The following is a 22,929-nucleotide window of genomic DNA, read 5'->3' as shown; positions in this document are numbered from 1 at the left end:
TGCAGCGACCTCCAGTCCCCCCCTCAGTATCGGCCCTTTCACTTATCAAACTCCTCCGGGCCTCTGGGCTGTCTGTCAGCAGTCATTTGCCATGTCAGATCTGCTCTCATGTTTGTGTGTCTGATTGGAACTGGCGTTGTATTTGGACATTTTGTGTTGTTTTATCGACATGTGACAATCAAACATTGTGTTTGCGATGACAGTTGGGGCTTTAGAGCTGGCGAACCAATGACTTCCAGTTCTCACTGCAGCAGTAAACGCTCCAAATGGACCTTCATCAGTTGCATGGTATCTCAGTGCCACTTTAGTGTTAGTGTGAATCTTTAATTAAATCAATACAAATCGATATTTTTCCCACAGATTGAATTCTAATAAATTAGCCTTTATTTGGTGGTACATTGGTAGAGGCTCATGAATAATTCATTTGTATTGATTCCCACCAAACCCTGCCCCTGATTCCAAACAGCTTCAAACTGTGGGTTTTTTGTTGTTCTTGTGTTTAGCATTGAGATAAGTTGGCCTGTACATAATATGACAGATTGAAAACCTTGGCTAATAGACTAAAAAATATTTTCTGACTAATTAGGGTGTTCAAACTTGGCATGTGGTTGGCTTGAAACGAACCCTGGTGAGATTGCTCTGTTAGTGCGGCTCATTTGAATAAGTGTGAAGGCTGCCATCTGAACTCTGGTGCGCACCAAACAAGTGGACTGAGACGGCTGAAAAGATGGGTATCGGTTTGCTTCCAAACTAACTCTGGTGTTGTGATGAAATATGAATGCAACACGGACAAAAGACATGTAAACGAACCAAAAACGTGATGTCACAAGATGTGACTCTATAAAGGACAGAATGCTCAAGCATATCTGCTTTTTCTCGTCATAGTCGTGATGTTGCTCATAAAACATACAGGCATAAAAACAGTGTCTCCTCGCATCTTCGTTTGTGTGTGTGACAGAGGGATTCCTGCCGTTGTTTTGACTACTTTACACATTTTATAAGCTCTTCATGAGTTCTCAGCTGGTCAAAATATCATCATATGAAGGCTACGCACACACAAAAAGCGCATTTATCCCAGCACACAGCATCGGTTTGGATGTTCGGAAAGTTCCCTCTCAAAATATGTCATAGAAGCCGACCACTCGGGTTGTGAACATATCCCTATGACTTTAGGATCGTTACCTTTAGGTTTCGGTGTTAAAATGCCAATGTGAACGCGAAGCGGACCAGGACTTAATTTATTTTTTTGGCCCGGACCAAACGAACCAAGAGACCCGAACTACAAATGTGAAAACCCTTAAAATCTTGATAACCTTTTAAAGTAACCGCAATGATGCTTGGGTTGTCATGATACTTGAATAATTTAACAATAACAGTTTAGTTAACTCAAAAATGTACTCCCCCCTCATGTCGTTCCAAACTTGACTCTTCTACAGAAGACTAAATATAGTTCTGGGCACTATTTTTCATGCACTTGTAAATGAAGACTGAGGATTTCGAGCTTCAAGCCAGACACAAAAACTCTATAAAGTGTAATGTATGTGGTCTACATGACTTGTTTGCTATATTCCAAATGAGATTGAAAACTGTGAGGGTTGATGCTCACTAATCTTCTGGTTCTTGACTGTTAACGGCATCATTAGGTCAGAACTCAAGAATCAGATCTGTCCAAAAGCACCATTCAGGCAGATTGTGTATACTATGGACTAGATTCATGATACTTTTTAATCACACATTGAACATGCTTTTGGTCATTTCCCATTCACTTCCATTGTACTGAAAAGAGTGACCAGTGTATTCTTCACAGATTCATCTTTCGTGTTCCACTGAAGAAAAATAAATTGAAAAATTTGAGAAGTAAATAATGCCAAGATCTTCATTGTGAACTCTTTCTTTTAAAGCTGTGATTTTGAACATGATTAACTAACAAGTGGTCCACCATATCATATGTTAGTCCAGCTGATCATCATCATCATAAACCAGCTTGGACTCATACTTGCCCTTGAAATTTCAGGAATGTTTGAATATTGTTTGTGTGTATAGATACACCAACTGGCAGCTGGGGTACAGGGCAATAATTATCCTTTCACAGATCTGGATCCTACGGTTGCACCAGCCGTTCAGAAGTTCTTAAATAAATTGGAACATAAAGTTCACACTAGAGGCTTAGGGCCAGATACCACAAATTAGTGTGAGAACGCAATTCCCAAAAAGCGCAGATGGGGGTAGAAAGTTCTGTGCCTGATTTACTGACGACAAGCAAATTAAAGAACACAGTGCCAGGATCATTTCCATAATGACCAACACAATCTACCAAGAGCAGTGCAAATTAGTGTCTGGTTTAAGACTTGATTTTTTTGTCAGTTAAATAATGACTCAAATACCAGTAAATTGACTAGCGTAAATCTTAGGAAATCACCTTGCATGATTCATTTAAATGCTCTCCTCTCATAAATTTTGCGTCTGAAAGGGAAACTCTTACAAATGCCTATGCAATAAGGCCAGCTGCAAAAATAGCTGTCCATGCCATTTCAGAGCTAATTTTTCATTGCGTGCCTTTAGTAAACCCTGACAGTAGTTTTTTAATGCCAAAAGAGGGTTTGGCGCTGGCTCAAGCTGTTCTTATTTCTGGCCCTTAGTAACTACTAGCTAGTTTGTAACTTAACTCTGTACTTTATTCAGTAGCACCATTTGCTCTTAAGGCAGAACATAACTAGTAGCTCATAAGCACTCCATAAAGTAAGGTCTATAACATGATATTTACCATGGGTTATCCAGTAGCTGCCTTCAAGTACGTGAGCAGAATTGTGTTAAAATGCTGTGAATGTCAGTTTATCAGTGATTCAAACTTATTTTGCTTCTTTTAACTAACGGTACAATGCTTCCATTCAAATACAATAAAGCATGAATGACATGCAGCAATTGGTAAATAACATTTAGAAACTGTATTCAAAATGAATAAGGTCCAATTAATAATTACTGAAACACACTAAAACATGAATATTTAGTTATTTTGTTCTGTTTCTTCTAAACTATGACAAGAAATGACACATAATATTCTCTGTCTTAAAATGTGAATGAGTGTATGTCAGCAATATCATGTCTAAATGCCTGTCAGTTAAAAACAAGAGCTTACTGATGCATTTCAGTCAATCTGCTGTTTTATTCCAACCGTTACTCCTGGTCAGAGGTTTCTGTATTTATTTAGTTTATATGTGACCCTGGATCACAAACCAGTCACAAGTCGCACGGGTATATTTGTGGCAATGGCCAACAATACATTGGGTCAAAATTATTGAGTTTTCTTTTATGCCAAAAATCATTAGGATATTAAGTAAAGATAATTTCCCCTGAAGATATTTAGTAAATTTCCTACCGTAAATATATATTTTTGTGAGTGAATGCTGCACAATCGTGAACATAAATGGACAACTTCAAAGACGATGTTCTCAATGTTTCGAGTTTTTTGCACCCTCAGATTCCAGGTTTTCAAGTAGTTGTATCTCGGCCAAATATTGACACATCCTAACAAACCATACATCAATGGAAAGCTTATTTACTCAGCTGAATTTACTGAATTTTATACATCTAATTTGTATACATCTCATTTTGTGGACCACAAAACCAGTCACATGGGTATTTTTTTTTTTTTTATTGAGATGTATACATCATCTGAAAGCTGAGTAAATAAGCTTTCATAAGCTTAAATAAGCTTTCACTACATATTATGTAATGTTACACAGAGGTGGACAAAGTACACAACTTCCTTACTTGAGTAAAAGTACAGATACTACTGGTCAAATATTACTCCGTTACAAGTTTAAGTTGTAAAGACCGATTTTAACTTAAGTAAAAGTACAGAAGTACTAGTTTTTATAAGTACTTAAGTATAAAAGTAAATGTCAATGCATTGTTTTATTATTGTTGCATGTAATACTTACAGTACCTTATGCCTCTGAATCTATGCCAGCCTACCCTCATATCAATATCACATTTATTTCTAGAACACAGTTCCAGTAGTGAGATTGAATAAGTGCACTCAATAACATCCACAATGGCTTCGGAAACCCATATGGCTGTTCCCAGTTTTGGCTTTTAGTATAAGCTAGTGTGCTCCAAAACAATGACAAAATTCGCATTTAGAAGACCAAGCCCAACTCAAGGGTGCAACTCAAGGGTGCAACTCAAAAACATGTAATATTGTGTAAGGTGTAACTTAGTGCCCCTTTACGTCAAAACTAGGCTTATGTGTAACTTACAAACAGCTGGTTCAACTGGCACCTGATCCCTTGTGTTTTGAATCTAAGCATGTAGGTCAGGGTGTTACAGTAGTGAGTCATTTGCTTACAGTAGGGAGCGAGTAAACAGTCGCTTTTAACCAAAGTGACTCTACTAGGGACAATCCACCTGGAGCAACCAAGTGCTCAAGGGCACAGTGCGGATAGTTCATGACTTGTTCCACACTTGTTCCCTGTTTGAACAAGCAACCGTCCCATTACAAGCCCTGAGGTTTGACTGCTGCACCGCGAGTAAATCCGCTGTGCGTATAAATGCTGTGGAGTATTGTAGAATGCTGTCAGGTTAGTGTGGCTCTGTGTGTGGGAGGAGAGTCCGTGTGTGGATGCGTGATGCGTGGGCGGAAATGTCGAGAGCTCTATTTTGGGAAGACATGGAGCGGCTTGCGAAACACGCTGACAGAAGAGTATGGATCAGACCAGTTCACCTCAACACTAGTCGGACACCAGGTGCACGCTAAAACAACCACATCTCCGGACATTCTACACCCAAACACACTGCTGCTGTTAACTCAGCAAACTGCGTGTGTGCTCATAATGCTGTGTATGGCAAAGGTCCCTTGAATTCACATGATCTCAATATAGAATCCCCATTCAATTTGGCCACAACCCCCCCTCTCTCTGCTCTCTTTCTCTCTATTTGTCTCGCTCGTTGTGGTAATTGTGCTCTCCAGAGGCACAGTGGAAAATGTGATGTATTTTCCCTGGATTCAAAGCATGTGGTTCCCTTCTGGCTGCCTTTCACTTCAGGAACGCCCAACTGCTGCTTTGAGACAGAGGGTGTTTCGTCAGACTTTACCGTCCACGTGTTTTTCTGCCCAACCCTCATTTGCATTCTTTTTTCTGTGGTTCTGCTATTTATGTTGTTGTTACATCAAATGCAAGCATAATTTTCAAAGTTAATTTACCTTAAGGGTTAGTTCACCCAAAAATAAAAATTCTGTCATTAATTACTCTTTCCAAACCGTAAGACATTTTATCTTTGGAATGTAAATGAAGATCTTTTTAATGAAATCTGAGAGATTTTTGTCCCTCCATTGACAGCCTACGCAACTACCACTTTCTCTATTTCGCTGAGCAATGGTAAATGTGACTGCACCTTTAATAGGATAGGGCATAAAGGCATCATTTATCCTCCTTCATGTTGCACTTTCTTTAGTTGAACATAAATGGAAAAATATTTTTTGAAGAACGTCCTGGACATTCTTTTCAGTACAATCAAAGTAACCAGGGAACGGGAATTGTTCGGACCAGTTTGGTGGACCGGATCAGTTGATTCATTGAATAGATCTCACTCAGATTGTCAAAATTAACTGTGAATAATGACAGGCTTCAGTCAGTTTCTCACACAATGCTATATCATATGAAGACTTTGATATATACTGTACTTAGGGCAAAATGTCATATGGGCCACTTGTATGATACTTTTTTGATACTTTGTCACTTTGGAGAAGGACAACCCCTGTTCCCTTCTACTCCCATTATACTGGAAAGAGTGATCTGGATATTCTATAAAAAATAACCTTTTGTGTAAAAAATGTTGAAAAAAATGTTATACAGGTTTGGAATGACATTAAAGAGTAAACTAACCAAATTTCCATTTTGAATGAACTATTCCCTCAACTAGTCCCTATTCCCTGACTATTGTTGTTTCATTTATTCAGCAGGATGGACCGCAGTCGCTTTTGTTCTTTATCGCACCTGTTGTTTGTCAGTGTTAAAAATAAGAACTCAAAAAAATAGTTTAACAGCTTCACATTTTCCATGATTCAGTGGTTCCTGCCGCCTCAGTGTTTGTGTGTATCCTTTGTGTACATGTTCAATACTCAGTGCCAACCCCCATCACATTTCCGAGACAAAACATTTCCATTTATCCCCTAAAGGATTGTTTTAGATCAGACACACACTGTAACGCATACAGCAACTACTCAAAATGGAAAAAAAGCCCATCTGTGATCTCAGCACTGTCACATCTCACACTCTGCAATCAGACAAACCTGGACGGATGGGGAATGTCTACGATCATTTAAACGGAGTAGATTGTGCACGCAGTTTAGTAAGAATGTCTCTCTCTCTCTCTTGTTGTAGGGCTGGAAGGGCTCCCCCTCATGGCAGGGTCAAAGACTACTGTGTTCATCCTCTTCTACAGAAGGTGAGTGTTCATGTTCATGTTGTTTATTTGAAAACATGCAAATACATGTGGGTTTTTGCATCACTGAGATGGTTTAAAAAACTAGTGCTCCGCTGTAACTGCCTACTTATGGGTCTCAGAAGCATGTTTTCCATTCGGTTTTCTCTTAAGACATTTCATTTTTTTTTATAAAGAGTTGAACCAAACCAACCAGCGAGCTCTGAGAACTTACCGTATACTCAACAAATAACAATTGACATGAAGTAAATATTTGAACATCTAGTAGAAAAGACAAAGAGTAACTTAATGTAACATACTTAATTGTATCAATTGCAAGTGTAATCAAATGAAATTGAGTCTAAGTTTTTATATCTACTACTGTCTTTTATGCTCTACATATCCCAAAATGCAACTAGTTAGCTAGCTAGCTAATGTTATGCCGGGTTCAGACTACATGACATATCAGTCCAATTTTAGATTTTTTTTGGTAGGATATTGTGGTGATTCGTAAATGGCAATGACGCGTCGGGATGCAAGAATTGATCTGTCATCTCATATAGTGGTGGACAACAACGTTACGTCAGAAAAACTAGCATGTTTAATTTTTTTTCCCGGTCCTCCACGATGGGTCCACTTCCATCACCTCTGTGAAGTTGAACAATAGGAGCACAGAAGCTCTTCCATACACACCTTTCAAATATTGAGTAACGAAAGAAAGACGTTGGTATTGGTTGTTGTCAAGTGAAATTATGCAATTATGCCTTTATGATGTTTTCTCGAGTGGAACAGACAAGTGACCAATCCTGAGTGGCGATTTCACTACACGCGGGTATAGCTAACCGTGCTAAGAAGTCCAGGCCGAGAACGGTTGGTAACAGTGCCGTGCCAAACCAAGCTCAAGTGGAAATATAACTGGAACCATTTCTTACAGTTCTCAGAACCGTTCAGCCCGACGATGGAAAAGAGGCTATTGATCGAATCCATAATCAGATTGATGGCTCAATCACACTGAAAGCCTTCAGGTAAACACCTCAAGCAATCCAATTGAGGTCAATCCGAATGAAATTTCGATCGGATTGAAATGGGTGTTGTAGACCTGGAATAATCTGATCAACAGGAAAAAAATCAAGCATGTAAATGCTTGAATTTGACTATTGTTTCAATCAGATTCAAAAATATATTGCACACTTATGAACATGCATATGTTTATTTTCTTGTGTCTCACAAACGGGCCAGTGGAGGAGACTGAATATTTACTGTTTGCTAAAAAAAGCTCTTCTGACATAAATGTCAGCTTTCTTTTTAGAAAAGGCTGAAACTGCATTTATGCTTCGGTAGCTCCGGTGATATTATCACGGTTGCTTTCTCTGATTCTGTACGCCATGACTGGAATACTGTACATGTAATGCACAACAAGTAAATAATACATGAACCGGATTGCAAAAGTTTAGGGTGTTCATATAACCAGAACTTTCAGAATCTGAAATCGGATTAGATTCATTAATTTAGATTAAAATGACTGCATGTAAACAGGATTTATTTGCTTAACTGAATGTTTATCTTTCTGGATGACATATAGATTTGACATTTTCACAAGTTTCTAATTTTGGAAATGTGACTTCACGTGGCATTCTGTTGCATTTTCCAAAAAGAAAGTCTTACTTTTGGAGTTCGAATGGAATGCAAGTTCTGGCTAGTTCAGTTAACCCCATGCTGTTAAATGCCATAACTTAGCCGTTATTTGGATACAAATGCTGTTCACCATTTATGAGCATTCAAAAATAGTTATGGATTACGGTTATTGTCATTAAGATGAATGAGAAAACTCTCTCTAACTCAGCACAGCTCCAAGGCAGTGTTCGTAGTGCTTTGTGGGTAATGTAGTTCTGTTGCCACAGCTACAATGCTTTAGATCTGACTGGATGGGTGAGGGGGTCAGTCTGCATGAAGAGAGCCATGAATCTCTGTGGCACTTAGATAAATTAAACCCAGCAGGTCAGGAGAGGTGAAGACATAGAGAGGAGTATGAATGGGGACTGTTAAATCTGTGCACTGAAGAGAGGGTGATTTACCTCGCGGCGGATTTTAATAACCATTGGATCATAACACGCTGCGTCAGAGCAGCTGATTCAAAGCCTTAATGCTGTCTGTGATCTTCTGTACTTCAGCTGGCTCACTAAAGACTCAATACACATACATCCTGACCAGTGTTGAGGAAAATGACTGTACCTCGCCAGCCTACAAGATACGCAATGTCATTCAAGTTGTGTGATAAAAAAATAAAAAAATTACATTTACAAATAGAATTTCCTAATTTAAGCTATTTGATAGGGCAATGTCTTTTTAAGTAAATGTCTAAAATCAGAGCAGCACAATCTCAATTAGGGGAATTGCATCTTACTAGAACACGGTCTACAGCTATTAAAACCGAAAAGATCCTGAGTGATCACTGAAATAAACCACCAATTAGCTAAAATGAATCTTCCAATTTTAAAGTTAGTTTAAAGCTTTTCCCTGAATAAAATAAGGCAGTATTGGCCTTTTCGCAGTTTAGTATTCACAGAATCAGACACTAGTGTATATCTCAATATAAATACATGCATAGCCCTACTTTCGATTTATTCATTCCTTTCCGCAATTACATCCGTATTTTCTGCATAGTGGAACTCACAGGGTCCTAAGTAAACTACAGCCCTGCGTACAGTATGTCCCTGACAAATGCTCTTTGAGTCATGGTGCCAAAGCCGCTGACCCATCTTTGGTCCCGCTCATTTCGATGTGGAAAGGCAGTTCTGAGAAAGAAAGAAAATGGCTCTGCACTATCCCCTTTAACCGGCTGGTCTCACTCTCAAACCAGGAATTCATTCTGGCGAAGCTGATGCAAAACAAAGCCAGACTGCATAAAACTACTTTGCTCCCATTATGATCACTGAAGCTGTCTGCACTGGAAATGTGTTCAGTTGACACACATCCAGTTCATAATATGAATCGCATCGCACAGAGGCTCCAGCCACTTCATTTTCCCAGTCTGTCTAAAATTAAATAATTGTATTTAGATTTAGGAAGAGTATGATCCATCACCATGAGGGGGGCTGAGTGACACTCGAAATGACTTCAGTCTTCATCATCCAGACATCAGATCTCACCGCAGAGCATCACGGACCCCCTCAGACTCCTTAAACGTAACGACTGCAGTAATGAGGCAGTAAATAATGGGACGCTGCTGCGAGCCCCTTGGCGAATACGGCTTACGAAGGGCTCTGGATCAGAACTGTACAGTCTACAGGACAGCTCGCAGGGACAGGAGATGCACTGACAATAAACTGTGATTTACAATGACATCCAATGACGCCACAGTGGCCGGCTTTCCTGTTCGCTCTGGAGATCAACATAACTTGACCGGCAGGACCGTTGTAATGCTGCAGTCGTGTGATAAACTCCCATCATTCAACAAGGCCCTGTTGTTCCCCCTTACTGTCACTACAATACTGCCCCCTGCTGGCCATCAACTCCTCTACGGTCCCTTTCACACTCCCATACACACTCTCACACTCCAAATCTTTCATTTGTCATTTAAAAGTCTAAGAAACTTGCACGGCAGTTGTTCTTTCGGTGGCACAGTTCAAAATCATCCAAAGGCTCTACCCCGACACTTGATGCATATCTAACGGCCATTTCTTTGGCTATTGTGTCCGCAGACGTTACGGTGGTGTATCAGAATGGATTGCCGGTGATATCCGTCCGTCTGCCCTCCCGACGAGAACGCTGCCAGTTCACCCTCAAACCCTTGAGCGACACAGTGGGCGTTTTCCTTCAGCAGCTGCAGGCCGAGGACAGGGGCATCGATAGAGTCGCCATCTACTCTGAAGGTACAGTACATTTCTGACACTACTGTGGTTTTCTTTGCATTATAAGTTGATTTGTCTGTGGATAAGGTGTATACAAGTACAGCAAAACTCTAATAACTGCCTAAAATCAGCTTGTAATATTTTAAAGGGCAGATTTACTGAACAGGGCAAATTAGCGTGAGAGCGTAATTCCAAAACAGCGCCAATGGGAGTGGAAAGTTCCGTGCGTGATCTACTGACGTGAAGATGAGTAAATTAAAGGCGAGCTATGCAGGTTTTTGTAAGCTTAATTTACCTTAACTGAACAGCTTCAGAGTCATTGGAATGGGTATGACTTTTTTCGGGTTGAATGGTGGTCGTCTCGCTTCCCCCTGGTGCCTGTGAGCGGAAAAACCACCCTTGCAACTCGTCAGTAAGTATCGCGTGATATCAGGTCTCGCAATGTAACGAACTGCTTTACGGCAAAAAGAAATCTGCTAAAATTCTGTCCCTCACGCTGTTCAAACCCGAATGAAGAAGATGTTGTAAAGAATGTCCCGTCTGCTTTGATGTCGTTGATCTACTAGCCTCTGGTATCTGAGAGTCGCCAACGAGTTTTTACGACAGTGTTATCAAATATCTATTCCGAAGCTGTAGGGGGAGCTCTATAGAGAAACCTGCGAGCAAAAAGCGAGAATACAGTGAAGAAATTCCCGAAAATGCTTAGCTCTGCTTTAAAGAACACAGACGCAGTCAGATCATTTCCACAATGACCAACGCAATGTACCGGGTAGTCTACGTGCTTTTTTTGGGCGGTAAATAATGGTGCAAACCTTAGTAAATCACCTTGCATGATTCATTTAAATACTCTCCTCCCATAAATGTTGCGTCTGAAAGGGAAACTCCTGCAAATGCAATAATGTCAGCCGCAAAAATAACCCTATCAACCGCTTTTCATTTAGTAAATCCTGACAGTAGTTTTTTATCGCTAAAAGAGACTTTGCGCTGGTACAAGCTGTTAGTAAATCTGGCCCTAGATCTTTACTGTCACAACAAGCACCCCTGCTCACTAAAAGCATACCTCTAACGTAAGTGTACAGACAATACAATGATAACAGAGTTTTCACTTTCGGATAAACTATCCCTTTAAGAATAGTTAATCTAGTATTGTGCATGTAAATACTGTCATTTTTGCAGTTCTATTTGTCAAAATTAAATTGAAATGTAAGTTATCATCAGTTTCTGTTTTGTAGTTTAATCCACAGATCGCAGATGAACTTGTGGCTTTATCTGAAGTGTTTAATTGATAGTACATCTTTAATCTAATTGAGGAACATGAATCATTTGTTCTCGGTGCAAACTGCATGTCTGCTCGGTTTCAAGCTCAATTATTCCCGTGTGAGAGGTGCTTGAGCTTTCTCTTGCCTGTAGATGAGTGAGAGAGGTTATCCGCTGTCTTTCACCTCAGATTGGAAAAAACTTCTCTTCCTGATGAGCATACTAACGCACAGCAGGAAAACCCTTGTGATAAGCATTTAGATTGGCTCTTGTATTTCACAACCATTTCAGAGAGAGGATTGCGGTTAAAGAGACTGTACACTTTCACGCACCTCTAATTTCCCCTCTCTTTCTCTCTCTGTAGATGGAGCCAGGATAGCGTCCTCTACAGGGATTGATGTTTTACTAATGGACAGCTTTAAGCTAGTCATAAATGACACAACACACCTGGTGCAGCCACCCAGGAGAGGTGAGTTTGCCCTGCTGCATTGTGGGTCATTATGTGCAAAACTTTGCAGAGGTCCAGAAGAGTTGTTGATATTCTGTTGGCATCCGTTGCAGATCTGCTACCGCACGAGGAAACGGAACGATTGAACGACGTCAAGCTCTTGGTGCAGCAGCTCTACAGCACTCTGCGCATAGAGGAGCATCAGCTCACCAAAGAGAGAGAGCTGATTGGACGACTGGAGGACCTCAACTCGCAGCTCCAGCCCTTGGAGAAGGTGTTTTGCTTGGGTTTATGTCACGTCATACGTCAAAATATGTCACGTTGACATCAAAAACAGGACTAATTTATTGCCCTCATTCTGAAAGAACATTTTTTTTAATTACAGTTTAAGTCTATTTTGCACAAAACGAACGTAGGCACACACAGGTGTCCTGTGGAAGTCGTTTCCACCTCAGAGTAAACAAATTAAAAAGGTAACGGTAAGAAAGTAGCAATTTTAGGAAATTAAGTTGCATTACGGAAAAAGCCACATTGCAAGATATAAAGTTACAATTAAAAGAAACAAAAGCCCTATTCAGACGGTAATTGTTTCTCATAGGAACGTAAGGTATTTGCAATATTTACAGGGGTTGGTCAGTGATTTTTGTTGTCTGAATACAAAAGTTTGCTGGATTACCTATTGTTTTTTAACACACACTAAGGTCATGTGATAATTTAAACTGCCGTCCAAATCCACATCTCGGATTTTGCAAGAAGGGATCGATTCAAAATTTAAATCCTTTTTGACCACTGCCGAGCACCGTACGTACGGTAACTGTTGCGCTTCGTGGAAGTTTACATTTTATAGATGTACACTTTTATTAGGCTACTGAAATGCTGGAAAGTACAACCCCATTTCCAGAGAAGTTTGGACATTTTCTTAAATCCAATAAAACCAAGAATCTGTGATTTGTTAATTGTCTTTAACCTTGAACTGATGAAAGTACAATAATTCTTTGACTTGTATCACTGAGGTGCCATTATAAATTTTACTGACGTCCACAAGAAACTTAATTGCCATCACTATAGGGCTATAATCACAATTTCAAAAGTCATATTTAGTCACGGCGAATGATATAAAGTTGCAGTTATGAGAAAAAATTACAGCTGCAAGATATACAGTATGTGTCGCAGTAATGGTTGTTAATAGCAATGTGCGATATAAAGTCACAGATTTGTGTTGTACTCTGTGGCAGCTTCAGGCTTCCATTTGTATCCAGCAATGCTACACAGTTGAGAAAAGTTCAACTTTATGCAAATGAGCATAAATGTGATGCGACAGCTGAAGTGTAGACAGTGGAGCACTCTTGTGATTCATCTTCTGTCAGAGAAAATGGAGAAGTTAATGTGACTGTAAGCAGTTTCCCTGCTCTATATGATTCGTCTCTGCCCACATGCAGAGATATAATAAGTCATACATTAATTATCATTTTAAACTGCTGATGTTTGTGTACATAGTCTTTCCCCTGCATTATGTAAATGTACAATATAGTGGCAAGATCAACCAACATCTCATTTGTGATCAGATTTTCAAAAGCTATGGCCAGTAGTTTACCAATAACCTAATAGCATCCAGTAGTAGAACAGCCAGTATGATCAAGAACACAGCCAAAACTTCAAAAAGAGGACACGAGCACAGACCCAGTGTATGCGCTGCTGTTTGGATCAGTGGATGGGACACTGGTTCTGTAGTTGTCGTCTCAGATGAATGCAACTTTTTCAAGTTTGCAGGTATGTCACATTTTTAGATGTTCAGTAACAACAGTCAAAAGTTAATGTAAAAATTTGACATTTATATACTCCATTTCTTATTAGTTTCACCAACCGCTGAAGCGCACACACAGGATTGTGGGCTGGAAACATCTAAAGTGATTCTAACACACATTATCTGATCACAGCTGATCATTAATCTGAAAGTCTAATTGCACAGTAGATTGATTGTGGAATAGAGGCTTTTCACACACTGAGAGCTGCATAAATACTGCTAATTTTGTAATTGCAAAGTTCTGCTCAAGTCAAATGAGACTTGCGTTCAGGTTTTTTTTCTTCTTCTTCCTGCATTAGAAGTGAGCGAAACTAACCTAATAACGCAAACAACAATTTCATTGAAAGCATTGACCGTTCCACTGACTTTTAAATGGACTATAGTTTATTTAGCATTGTATGATATTTAAATAGGATAGCAAAAAAAAAGACGTATTTAGTCTTAAAAAGGAGGGCGCAAAATAGACTAAAAAAAGCAACAAACAAAAAAAATGCTTCGAGTTTGAGGAAATGAACATGACATATTTTGGATTTACATTTACCTATTTGTTAACACTTTATAATAAGTACAGTAATAAAGTATTTACATATATATTTATATGAACTATGAATTAACTATAAACTTATAGTTTAAAAATGATATGTATATATATAGTGTCTGTGTGTGTGTGTGTGTGTGTGTGTGTGTGTGTGTGTATATATATATATATATATATATATATATATATATATATATATATATATATACACACACCTATGTTCAGTGCTTAGTATAAGTGAACGCACCCATGCTAAAGTTGACTAAAAAGAGGAATAAAAAATCATCTTTTGGAAATTAATCTTAATGCCTTAATTAAAAAAAGAAAGACAACTCCAACCTTAAAGGACACCAATTTTCTTTGTGAATGAATAATGTATCGTAAATAAATAAATGTTCTTCCTTAAAATACAGGGTGCATAAGTCAGGACACCTCTATGTTAAATTCCCATAGAGACAGGCAGATTTTTATTTTTAAAGGCCAGTTATTTCATGGATCCAGGATACTATGCATCCTGATAAAGTTCCCTTGGCCTCTAGAATTAAAATCACATCATCACATACCCCTCACCATACCCAGAGATTGGCATGGGGTACTTTACATAAGATCATCTCTCAATGCAAATCAAACCAGCTATTAGGCTAACTGAAATATAACCATGCCACTGTACTGTAATGCTAAAATCTTTGTAAAATCTAATGTAATCTCCTTTCCCAGGTTAAAGATGAACTGTGTAAGAAAGCAGAGCGCAGGACTACGTGGGTGCTGTGGGGTGGGATGGCTTACATGGCCACACAGTTTGGCATTCTGGCACGGCTGACCTGGTGGGAGTACTCATGGGACATCATGGAGCCTGTCACGTATTTTATCACCTACGGCACTGCCATGGCTATGTATGCTTACTTCGTGCTGACACGTCAGGTGAGCGGCTCCGGCTCTTTATCTCTAGATCTGTGGAATTTCACAAGGTTTCTGTGAATACACAGCAGGTGGAGATCCGTCTGACCTCTCTGCCGTTGTTCTCTCACACAGGAATATCTTTACCCAGACGCCAGGGACAGACAGTACCTGCTGTTCTTTCATAAGGGAGCGAAGAGAACACGCTTCGACATTGAGAAGTACAACAAACTGAAGGATGCGATTGCTGATGTAAGCTAGAGCACTCTTTTCAAACCTAAATCCAAAATACTGATGCACATGCGTTTTCTTTCTCAACTGTTTATGTTCACTTAAGGCGTAACTGACTATGTTTATGAGGATACTCGCCAATACGGGCATTTTTAAGCGCAAGAAGACATGAAAGAGAGTTAAATTCAGTATTCACACGGTCTTGAGATGCTGATTTCTGGGCGCGTGCTTCGTATGTTTGCGCACAGAAAACTTCCCACACATCGAGTAATGATTTGAGTTCACTTTTGTGTCTTCTTGCGCTTGAATATTTCAATTGGCAAGGCTTAAACTTTCGCGACGATGCAGCACTGGCCTGTCAACTGTCCCGAGCTTCATGTTCTCACAAAATTACATTGCTAGAATTTATAAAGATGTTACCAGCCAACTGGCGAATGGTTTCATACGCCGCGTTTCCACCGAAATTACCAGGAACTTTTTTCCCCCAGACCAGTTGCTTTTTGCATTTCCACTGCGGTTTTAAGTACCGTGAAGATTAGGCAAATTACTCCGGTTACGTAGGACTGCACGCACCGCAACAGATTTTTTAAAATGGTAGTTGAAATAAAAAATGCATCAACCAATCGAAATGCGGCGTGAACTCAATATATATCAGAGTGTTTAGTGCCAAAGTCACAGCCCTGAAAGTTCCTGAACTTTGAAAAAGTACTACCTTTTTTTTACCCGGAACTTCATTTAGACCCTAGTTCCTGCGGTCGAAACAACATACTAGGGGCTTTTGCACCGGAGGAACCTTTTCATAGTTCCTAAAACTATTGGCGGAAGACCGGAAGTACCTGGATTTTGGCGTGTTCACACCGCAGGAAAGAGGAACGATTTTAGTTCTAGGAACTACTTTTGGAGGAACTAATTTATCTCCTACTTCAGAGTAGGGTTTAAACCAGCACTATAGGAACTACCAGTGACGTTTGTGTACACTGATTGGCCGAACGCACTCGAAACACCAGCACCCGCCATTTTTGAAAAAGCTGTGTAACCACTCATATTATAGCCTATATATTTACTCTAGAACTCTACGAACATGGAAAACAGTGATAGATGGGCCTCTCAACCTTTACGCTGAGGAGAAAATCCAATGCAACTTTGAGGGGACCAAGCAAAACATGATTATGTATTTCTGCTCAGCTAGCAACACTGAATATCAACCACACGGCATACGCTAATGCCTTTTCTTATACTGTCTTTCCATGTATAACAGTTAAATCTAATAGCGTATTAGACAGGACTGTTAGACAGATCGTAAACTGAATGAGAATGCACTGGCTCTGGCGTTCTCAGCGCCGTCAAAATAAGTCATAATAACAAAGCCGGCTTACGTCACTTCAGAGTTCCTACTGGCGGTGCGAATGCAACCAGAAAAATGTTTCTAAGGGAACCATTAGTTCTCGGGGAATCACCCTGGTGGATAGTTCCTAGAACTTCCTGGTGAGAAAGCCCCTACTGAGTACCACCCCAAAGTTCCTAGTTCCTGGGGAACGTTCCTGCGCTTGAAACGCTGCAATATACTCACCAACTTTTACATATACAACTCCAATTTTACTCTCATTTGGAGTTTGGCGAGTGTTCATTTTAGGCCCTGTTTTGCCATCTGTCAAAAAAAGAACTTTATAGGACTTTATGGGTTACATGGATTACTTTTAAGATTGTTATTGGTCCTTGTTGTCATTTTTTTTAAGCTCTTATTTTTTTAAAGTCCCTTATTACTGTCCATTTTTGGGATGATCTGCTCCTTTAACTAAATTCATTCATCCTAATTTTTCTTCTTTTCCTCAGACGGAGTTGGATCTAAAGCGTCTACGAGACCCGCTGCAGTTGCACCTCCCTGTCCAGCAAATCAATCCCAGCGAGGACTGATGAGAACGTGAAGCCCTTTCTGCCTCTCGCTCTTATTTCATTCACTTCTGCCTCTTTGCGTTTAGTTTTCTGTCTGTCTTTTTTTGTGTTTTGTTTTATCTCTACAACCTCAATGAAAAACCATATCCACAGCAAGCTTCTGAGATTTATTATTATCCTTTTTGTTGTTTTCTTTAATTTGGTAAGTCTATGCAGAGGAGAAGAAGATACAATTAAATGAAATGGCAAAGCTACATCCATGAACGGATGACAGATGCTTGCGGATCAGGCGCCCTCATAACGCTACAGGACCACACAGAGACACACAGCTACTTCAGACAGGAAGTTGGTAGACTGGGATTCAAACAGTACATCGCTATGAGACAATGACCCCACGTCTTGCATGGGACAGAGACTCTGAGGTCTAAAAACCATCTGCCCTCGGGTTGAACAGTTTTTTTTCCACATTGGAGTACTGCTGATATCCCTAACTCTGACACTTTGCAGAAGAGATTTCAGGATGTGGTGCTCTTTTCCATCTCGGAAAGGATCCGTTTACCATCGAACCAGTCCTCTTGTGGCTGAATCGCTGCATTGACACCTGTGCCCAAGAGCCTAAGCTAAACCGTCTCGATTCCTTTCTCGCTTCCTGTACGGACATGTTAAGAGCTGAAGACAGACCTAACAGCTAAAATATCACTGTGTGTTCTATTATTCCAAAAAGAAAAAAGAATCAAAGAAATGTTGGCACTTTTTTTAAAAGCCATATTATGTTTATTATAATGATGAAAAAAAAGAGAAAGAATTGAGTAGAAACCTTTTCTTTTACTCATTATTAGATGATTTTATTTTAACCATGCCACCACACACCTGCAGATGCTCTGATACTTTATTTTCCGAGATTCCCATCATCAAACGACGCTCAAATAGTTCATCCCTAACGCTCTGGGCTTTCTTTCTTTAGAAATATGATGTACACACTCCATCAGTGTACATTGTGATGGGAAACGCACATACACATGCTCGCTTGGCAGATGGATCCTTTTTTCAAAAGGTCGCCTCTTTTCTCTCTAAATCTTCTTTGGAACATCATCAAATGGCATTTTCCCACAGTGCCTCACAGCATCTGCTGCAGCGTGCTTGTTACTAAACACCTGTTTATCAGACGCAATTACTCATCGAACGGTCTTAAGGCAGGTCACTGTGTAAAATGCGATTTCTTTTTCTTGAAAAAAGGTTCTGGACGCAATCAATTTCCCATCAGTCATGTGGCGTTTTTAGCTGCATATATCTGCCTCGATATGCCAAGTCTTCTGGAACGTGCAGAGAATGTGTAATATTTTAGATCTAGAATTAGCGTGTGTTTTGCACACTTCGTGGCATGCTATAGAGAGAGATCGTCGCATCCTTTGTCTATATGTGCTATCTTTAGCCGACAGGCCTTAGCAGTGATTCTGGCTGGGTTGAGCTGATCATCAACATCATTTATATATTATATGAATTATATATTAATACAATTATGAAAACGAAGTTTCCCTGTGTTTCGACAGGTGGTCACCCAGACTGTTTGAATCTGAAGGATGTGAAATCAACTTGACCCTTGTTCTCTAAAAAAAAATTGCTCATATCATGTTTTTTAGACCATTATCCTCCTGACCACAATCTTGTTTTCTCTTAAGGGTATTCCCACGCACTCAGACCCCTTCAGAGAAATAGCTCTGTGATTCTATAGAAGAAGTCCATCCATTATGTCAAACTGTCCATGTTTGTGCTTAGTCATCATCAAGCGTTTTTGAAGCCATGTTTGTGTTCTGTTCGTGTCTCTAGAGGCGGATGGGGCACAGAGTTTCAAATCCCCTGAGAATGTCTTCATTCTGACCGTGTGTTAAAATATTACAGGGTGAGACTCCAGCCTACAGCTTTGAAATAAAGAACATTAAAACGATAGTTCATCCAAAAATGTTCTTTGAAACCCGTAAGTAAGCATCACCTTCGTTGACTCGACAAAAACGTTCTTTTCAGCGTGATGACGTGTGATGTCCCTGACAACCTCAACATTGTTAGAGATGTTGGTTTAGGGTTAGTTCAACAAAAAATGAAAATGATGTCCTTGTTTAGTCACCCTCATGTCTGAGGGTCCCCATGTCATGAAACCGGAGAGATTTCTGTCGCTCCTTTGATAGTCTACGCTACTACCATAAAGAGATCGTAAAAGGAATCCATATGAATCGGGTGGTTTAGTCCAAAATTTCTGAAGAGGCTCGATCGCTTTGTGATGAACAGATTGAATTTAGGCTTTTATTCACATATAAAACACATATAAACAAAGCAAACATAAACAGAAACTCAACCGTACTTGCTTGAAAGCGAGAACAAACCTCATTGGTTCTTGCTGAAGCTCAAACGTGCTGCGTAACACGAGAATGAACCTCATTGGTTCTCGCATGTCCATCAAACAGGTTTGAGCTTTTGTTTACCATATCTAATGTGTGGGTTGATAAATGTACATATGTGAATAAAAGACTGAATTAAATCTGTTCATCATATCTCTTCAGGAATTGGACTAAACCACTCAATATGGATTATTTTTCGAAGAACTTACGGACTTAGAACATCATGAGGGTTATAAATGATGCCAGAATTATCGCATTTGGGGGAACTAGCCCTTTAAACTAAATCAGCAATGCCACTTATATCATAAAATAAAACGTAAAGATGTGTTGAGCTTGTTCACCACAGACTTTATTCCAGGTATTTAACCAAAACCCCATTCAAAAACCCATTGACTTTAGGACAGTGCTAAAATGCTAACTCGTTTCTGGTTTTTGGCCCACAAAAATACGTCACCCCTCCAGCACACTGCAATTCCAAGTCTTCTGAAGCCATACAGCCCAGCAATTCTGAGGAACAGAATTAAATATTTCCCCTTGAACTATGAATAATGTTCTTTTTGGAGCTTGACAGACTATGAACTGTGGTTTAATGGATAAGAGCTACATCAACTGTGACAATTCTTCAAAATGTCTCTATTTTGTATTAAAAATAATAATAACAGGCTATGCCTTTAAATGTGGCATTGTTAAATAATTTCCATTTTTACTGTTCCTTTAAATAGACATCTTTGGGAGGGAAAGCACAATCCAGTTATTATAAACCAAACTGTGGTTTGCGGATGTTGCACGTCTGGCTAAAAGTGCAAGTGTTGTGATGGAGGCCCTTCAGCAGTGATCTTTTGTCTTTGGTGAGGAGTTCAGGTCAATGGGATTTACCCAGCATGCTTGACTGGATTACGCTGTAATTTAACACAGCAAGACCTGAACTCTAGGTGGTTATTTTAAGGACGACACAGCCTTATAACTGCATTATATGCAACCCAGCTGGTTTCAACGGAGCTGCTTCTCTCTTTTACCTGAGTCTGTGTGTTCCAACAGGGTTTATCAGATCGCACATCCTATAATAAACTGAAGTTTAACTGGTTTCCATCGCTCTTAATGAGTAGAGGATACTTGCACATCTACCATTAGTCCTGGAACAACTTAGTGGCGTATTGCTGACCCTAAGCATTAGAGGAAACGATCGACTAATTATATAAATCCTAAACCTTAAAATCTGACTGGTTGAATGTGATGTTGATGGATGTCAGAAGGTCACTGTGCACATTTGTGACAATATGGTGTTAAAACAATGAAAGTTGAGCATTTGGTGCGCACATCTTGTCTCATGATGACGTTCGTGAATTTTATATTCGTGCATAATCTTCGTCCATAGCAGTCCAAATCATTAAATCCATCATAAGCCAAAAATGCATCAATTCTGCCTCACTTATGTGATCAACAATCATAAATTCAACCCGATACACACTCCGAACTGTTATTGTAGGGCAAAAACACATCTCCTGCTCAAATAAGCCCAGTACACTGACATCCCTTGACCGTCTAAGAGGTCTTGGGTCTGTTCTTTATCTTATACCTTGATTTATTTTATTACTATTGTTTTATTTGTAGGGTTTCTTTTTGTTTCAGGGTTTTTAAAAAAATATATCCAATATATGGAATCTATTCTAAAGCGGGTGTTGCATGAATGTATGTTTACATGGGGAAATTATATATAAATGAATCAAAAAAGCAAAGATTATTATGAATGCTGATTGCCGATTAACAGACTCCTGGTTCATCAAGAGTTTAGTTTTTCATCCAAGTCCCTGGCCCTCCATGACCTCATCTGCTGCACAGGCTCTGATTGGTCAAGGTTCTCTCCTACATTGTCTTGTTTTAGCCTGTCTTTGCTCTCTCTCTCTCTCTCAGTCTCGATGCTGCTGCTCGACCGCTGCAGTGCTGCCTTTATTCTAAACACTGACCTGAGAACAGAGAGTATGAAAGACCTGAGCGCTCTATAGTCTCCTTCTCGAACTCCCCTTGCTCCGCCCATTCGCCCCTCTTTCTTTAGCTCCTCATTATACTCTCACACTGATTATGTTTTAGATACGTGTATTGTTTTAAAGTTTTCTTTATGTGCACTTACAGTACAATGATAATTATATTTCGGGGGGAAAAGGAAATGGGTGACTTTGAATGAAGAAAAGTTTTTTCATATTCTTTATTTGTTGGTTTTGTCATTGGCATCGGATGCTGTAATGTTAGAAGACTTTAAAAATGACAATGTAAAATCCTGTATCATTTATGAAATGTGTATAAAAGAGAAATGTAATTCAAATATCAATAAATACTTATCCAGTTTTGAATCCGGTATTGAGTGATTGATTTGAATACCAAGCTATATAGGGCAACATAGTACACTCTAAAAAATGCTGGGTTGTTTTAACCCAAATTTGGGTCAAATATGGACTAACCCAACCGTTGAGTTAACGTTTTTAATTAAAAAATGTAACCCAACGGCTGGGTTTTTCCATATTTGACCCAAATTTGGGTTAAAACAACCCAGCATTTTTTAGAGTGTATGTGGCCTGTCATGTTAATATACTGTACATGTAGGGTAAGACAGATGCGCCCAAATATATATATATTTTTATCTTAAACATAGACAGCACAAAATCTCAACACTTTTGATGAACACTATGCTCTGCTATACATCTGAATATTCATCTTCTTGCCCCAGTTAGGAGACATCTTGCTTGAGTAGTTGGGTAAAATGGCCTCTTTGATTTATTTATGTAAATTAAAAGAAAATGCATGCACATTGTTCTTAAAGGGGTGGTTCAGGAAGTTTTTATACATCGGACCTCATTGCCAAGTTAGTCTGGGTGTTATTTATCAGTGGAGACAGTTTAAAAAAAAATGAATCCAGTCCTTCCAGTTGCATAGTTCGCCGGTGCTAGGCTAGCGCGAGTCAACGGTATCTGCTGGCCTTCCATTAAAAACTGTTTTACCCACTCCATAGTACACCAAAAGCAAATAAATTATAACGCCAGACTATCAATGTAAATGTCTGTTGAGAGAATAATGTTAGAAATCAAACTACTCTTGCATCTCAATGATAAACTGCTTTTATCATTGGAGAAATATCTCTAAACTGAGAACAATACTGTCTATAGCTACCATGGAGATGATCATTCATGCTTTCATTTCTT

At 39.4% G+C, this 22,929-nt stretch overlaps 1 protein-coding gene across 1 annotated transcript in view; it reads left to right on the top strand.

Moving 5' to 3' along the window:
- mcu (mitochondrial calcium uniporter) overlaps positions 1-22,083 on the top strand; it is an 89,998-nt gene extending 67,915 nt beyond the window's left edge. The window contains exons 3-9 of the mRNA XM_079635937.1: positions 6,384-6,447; positions 10,125-10,295; positions 11,896-12,000; positions 12,093-12,253; positions 15,039-15,242; positions 15,354-15,470; positions 17,283-22,083. Coding sequence (XP_079492063.1) covers positions 6,384-6,447; positions 10,125-10,295; positions 11,896-12,000; positions 12,093-12,253; positions 15,039-15,242; positions 15,354-15,470; positions 17,283-17,363 — 903 coding nt within the window. The 3' untranslated portion in view covers positions 17,364-22,083. The remainder of the gene's footprint in view (positions 1-6,383; positions 6,448-10,124; positions 10,296-11,895; positions 12,001-12,092; positions 12,254-15,038; positions 15,243-15,353; positions 15,471-17,282) is intronic.
- The last annotated feature ends 846 nt before the right edge of the window (positions 22,084-22,929 follow it).

The sequence above is a fragment of the Phoxinus phoxinus genome (genome assembly GCF_949152265.1).
Source record: "Phoxinus phoxinus genome assembly, chromosome: 14".
NCBI classification, from domain to species: domain Eukaryota; kingdom Metazoa; phylum Chordata; class Actinopteri; order Cypriniformes; family Leuciscidae; genus Phoxinus; species Phoxinus phoxinus.
Note: the sequence above shows the minus strand (reverse complement) of the source record. Positions and strands in the feature narration are given on the sequence as shown.